At 44.1% G+C, this 4,953-nt stretch overlaps 1 protein-coding gene across 1 annotated transcript; it reads left to right on the forward strand.

Moving 5' to 3' along the window:
• Window positions 1–246: 246 nt before the first annotated feature.
• LOC117702789 (disks large homolog 5-like) lies at window positions 247–4,629 on the forward strand. Its single transcript, XM_076928227.1, has 5 exons — window positions 247–353; window positions 1,499–1,630; window positions 2,316–2,491; window positions 3,446–3,455; window positions 4,596–4,629. The coding sequence occupies exons 1-5, from the start codon at window positions 247–249 to the stop codon at window positions 4,627–4,629; spliced, it is 459 nt and encodes a 152-aa protein (XP_076784342.1).
• The last annotated feature ends 324 nt before the right edge of the window (window positions 4,630–4,953 follow it).

Here is a 4,953-nt window from a genome sequence, read left to right on the forward strand (position 1 = left end):
TTAGTGATGGTGGTTGGGAGCAGGGACATAGGTGAGGAGTCCAGCTTGAAGATAGCTTTCCTGCTCTTTCAGGAATTCACTGTGTCTCTAGAATTCCCTCTTCCTCAGGCTTCTCTGTGGGAGTAAGTATGGTTTCTCCTTTCCCTGACGTATTTTCCCTACAAGTTTCCTTGTGTTTCTCTACCTGAAGGGTCTGTTGGGAAAGAGTCCTCCCAAGCCTATACCATCAGTGAGCAGGAGCAGAGAATGAAGAGGTTGGAGAAGCTCAAAAGTGACCTTGAAAGAATGAAGAACGAGAGAGAAGAACTCCGGGGAATCCTGGCACATTATAATGTCAAAGATTTGAACAACAGGTAATCATTATGCCCAGTTCTCAGCTGACTATCTTGGGCCCTCTGTTGACCCTAGATTTCCACATATCACAGGAGGCTACAACTCCAGGCTGTCCTCATGTCCAAATGCATTTTGATGATTGGATATTCGACACAGAACTTGAAGTTCAGATAGGAGTGAGATGGGGTCACAAGCTCTTTTGATTCCTCTAAAAGAAAACTATAGCCTGTGGCATGAATCATTCAGGAAATAGCAGTATTAGTGTGTGAGCTCTTATCATGCATTTTTAAGATGCCTGGACTGGTATTGCTTTGTGGGAGATGCTAGCTGCTGTGTGTTTATGGTGAATCATTTTTGTAATTTTCTGGAGCTGCTTTGGGTCCATTTAGTCCTGTCAACAACTGGGAGGACCTGATTCTATTTGCTGCCCCTCAGTGTGAGTGGATTTCTGGTAAGTCATCACTGCTTTTATCAAATTCTGTTCAGTTTACACTGAGATAATGTCACATCACTGTATGCATTTGGCATTGTGATGGTGTCTGTGTGTGTGTGTGTGTGTTTGTGTGTGTGTGTGTGTGTATGTGTGTGTATGTTTGTCTCTGTGTGTGTATTCCACTTAAGATCCAGGGAGTCTGTGTAGTGTGATGGGGCTGGAGATTTTACCTGACTGACTTTTTAGGTAATGATAGTGATGAGGCCATGGAGGGTCACTTGTAGCATCACAGCACATGATCTCTGTGCGCACCACTGATGGGCATTAGAAAATCCTGATATAGGCAGTAAGCCCTTTTCTTTGTAAATACTGAAGTTTGGGAAATTATGTAGTGATAGAACCAAGGATTGAGAAAACCTTGTCTACAAGGTGAAAAAGTGTCATCACAGGTTTAAGTTGGACCTAGGACTGTGGCACAGGCTCCTGGAAAGTTCTTGAAGACCTAATCTATTCCTTCAAGACCACTCATGAAGCCAAAGCAGGTCAGCTCCCATTTTTTAGTTCCCTAGCTCTACTGTGCCCAGATCAATTATAACAAGTTTAATAAGCACCAAGAGGACCCAATACAAGGCATTAGGTTGTGGCATATATGGGCTGGGGTAGTTCACGGTTCAACTTGAATTAATGTAATCCTTGAATCCTTAGTTCAGGGATTATTTGCTCCTTCCACAGGTTCAACTTTGAGACCATGATGCTGGAGATACAACACGACCAGGTGATGAGCGAGCTCAAAAACATTCCGCAGCAGATCAGTGAGGCCTTGTATAAGTGCCAGGAGTTGACTAAAAATAATCAACTTTACAGGTGAGTGACTCACACTGTTGTTTCCCCAGCACTAGGCACAGAATGTGTCTGCCCATCATTTTCTTTAAAACAAAGTGAGGATTCTGGTTCTATACTTTTGCCTCTCAACAGGAAGCTTCCTCCCTCAAAGAAAGGCTCTAGGATTGTGATCTCTTGAAATCATTTTGATCAAGTGTGATGAGTCTGTGAGCCCCTCCAATCATTGTCCTTCCAAAGTCAGTATCCTCTAAATAGAAAAGGTGTGCACCTTGATGGAGACATCAATCAACCTTGAGTCTCTGGGGCAGTGAAAACACATTTACAGATCTGGTTTGCATGAGACACATAGAATGATGTGTACCTGTTGGGTCTTCTCTCTTCTCCTAGAGAAGCTTTACCTTGTCTCTACCTAGAGGTGGTTCTCTAATACCAAAGACATATATGCAATCATGGGTCCCATGTCCTCTTCTGGGAGATACATGAGTCCCTGTTGGTGTCAGGGTTTTCAGAAGTACCTTCAGTCTTTTGGAATGTTGCTTTCTTCTGGATTTGACTTTCCTATATGTGAGGTCCCATGGCTACTCTCGTGTGTAGTCTGGGGCTGTCTGGGGATCAGGGCCCATGATGAGAAGGGATGGTACTTGGAGAAGTGGGAGGAAGATGGATGGTGCCTGGGAATAATCACCATTTCTTCTTTGTGGTTCAGCATCAGGAACTGTCACCTCCTGACCGAGTCTCTTCATATGAAGAGTGAAGTAAAAATGCTCTGGAATGAAAACAGGCAGCTGCTTAAGGAGCAGATTACACTGGAAGTGTGTTCTAAGGAAACAAGGAGGCTATGTGTGGAGGCCAGCATGAAGATCTATGACAAATTTTCCAAGCATATCCAACAGGTAAGATGCATGGAGGATGCTTAGGAGCAGGTTGCCCTCATGTTTAACCATAAACAATGTCAAGCCCAGATAACCATCCTCCACCTTGTCCAGGCACTCTCCTAATTCTTATCCAGTTGTTCTGTGATCATTTACAAGACTTTCTGTGGAGTTAGGCTGTCTCAAAAACTGGATGATTGGCAAGCACACCCTCCTGATCAACTACAAGCTGAATTTCATTAAGACAGATGGGGTGAACACACATTACACACCTACATGCCATTGTACTAGAGGGGTTCTATGTGGCTGCCTCTTTTGTAGTAGCACAGAACATTGAGTGATGAAGTCAGGGCCTGTAGCTCGTTTGCTTTGGACCCATGGCTCCAGCTGCATATGTAGGGGAGGATGGCCTTTTCAGAGGTAGGTGGGAGAGGAGGTTCTTGGTCCCATGAAGGCTAGATGCCCCAGTGTGGGAGAATTCAAGGGCATGTAGGTGTATGAGGGGGGGTCAGTGGTGGTACATCCTCATTGAATTAGGAGTAGAGGGATAGGATAGGGGGTTTCTGGGTGGGGAAGATGAAGAAAGGTGATAACATCTGAAATGTAATAAAATATCTAACAAAAATTATTTAAGAAAAAAAAGGTGGGGGTGGAGGGCTTGTGTCTTTTCTCTTCCTCAACCCTGCATTGCAAGATGGTCTCCTAACTGAGCCTAGACCTTGGTTCATATTGACAGAGCATGACAGATAGCTCATCAGTCCTGGTTTCTGTCATTGTTGCTAGAGTTCTTTCCTGTAGCTTGTATTCAGGAGCTGACTGGATGAACAGGGATGTTTGAAAGACTTCTCTCAGGCTGAGGGTTGGGGTGAGAGATGTGAGGCTTCAAGAAAAAGATTTCTCACACTCTCTCAACCTAGTCTGCAGAAGTTACTAAGTTTTATTTAGTCCACACAGGATGGATTACAGAGTCCTGGGTCTCACATGAAACATCAGATATTCACAGTCTACATTCAGTGGTTCCTCCTGCATTTTGGTCTCCTTACTGTTTCCCGCTCATTTATGATTTCTGGTATGTGTGTGGGGGGAGGGGGGAGTCATATGCATGTCTGTGATAATATGTATATAGATGTGCCTGTTGAGAGGCCAGTTAATTACATGTGGTTTTGATCAGTCTTTCTGTTTTGGTTAAGCTGTCTGACCAGCATCTTTGAATCTTCTGTCACCTTCCAGGCAGAGCTCCTGGAATTGCTTTGTCTCTAGTAATTGTTACAAGGTTTCATAACTCACAGAGAGGAAGAACATGTTTACATGTTTCATTGTTTTGAGTTTTCTTGTTGCTGTTGTAAGAAAACAATTTCTTAACATGGAAGAAGCTAATGCTGTCTGCTCCACGTGTCAGATACACAACTTGGCCCACTTTGCCTTCTTATGAGCTTTCTTGTCATTCAGTTGAAATCAGCAGGGAAAGGAGGAGGGCGTTTGTTTGCCAGGATGGGTCTTACACACGACACCTAGGCTCCACATAACCCACTGTTGAGTTAATCAACCCTTTATCAAACAAACAGAACCCATGTTGCCAACACTTAAATGTCAATAATTTCACATTTAGCCTAGCCCACCCTTCTGAAATCTTACCATGTGACTTCTGTTTCTACTTCCCAGTCCTTCCTTCCTTCATTACAATTTCCTAGACTGGGGTTTGGAGGCCCACCCATGTGAGGAACAACCACAAAGCAGACATGTACCTCTTATAACCACAGCAGGATATGGGGCACAAAGGGGTGCTCAGCAATAGCTGGCTGCACACATGAGACAAAAGGTGGCCCCAAGGTGGTCCTATTCAAAGGAAACTTATGGACCTGAACACCAGCCTCTTGCTCTAAGATGGGAGTGTGGGGCTCACCACAGTGTCAGTGTCAGTTCACTTTGCATCAAGGAAACATGAAACAGAGCAGCAGCTCATCATGCTGCTACACCTACCTCATTAGAACAAAAGGAGACAAATAGTGGTGTAAAGTCTGATTTTCAATCATTGGTAGTGGGAAATCTATTTATCACTATTGAAACTGGTTATAGAGGGAAATCTATTTACCCATATTGAAATCATTTATAAGAAAAAAAAGCACTTTAGTACATGGAGGTGAGTAGGAGGCTGCTGTGTCAAATCCATGGGCCTGAGAATCAACAAGGCTGGCTAAGGTTCTGTGTCCACCTCTCTGCTCTTGGTGGATAGTGACTGCCTGCTGGAAGGTCAGGTGGCTCATTGCATCTTCTCAGCATCCTAGTTTGTTTTCCTCATTACCTCCTACCATTTTTTCCCAACTTTGCCTAAGCTTGACTCAGTTATCTTTGGCCTTGGAGTTTGTCCTGAGTATAACTCTGTGAAACCCTGAGTTGCTTGGTGTTGCATCTGCATCAAGCAGAAGGCCCATACCTATGATGAGGTGCTAGAACAAGGCTGCCTCAGACAGC

This window comes from Arvicanthis niloticus, chromosome 2 (genome assembly GCF_011762505.2).
Source record: "Arvicanthis niloticus isolate mArvNil1 chromosome 2, mArvNil1.pat.X, whole genome shotgun sequence".
NCBI classification, from domain to species: domain Eukaryota; kingdom Metazoa; phylum Chordata; class Mammalia; order Rodentia; family Muridae; genus Arvicanthis; species Arvicanthis niloticus.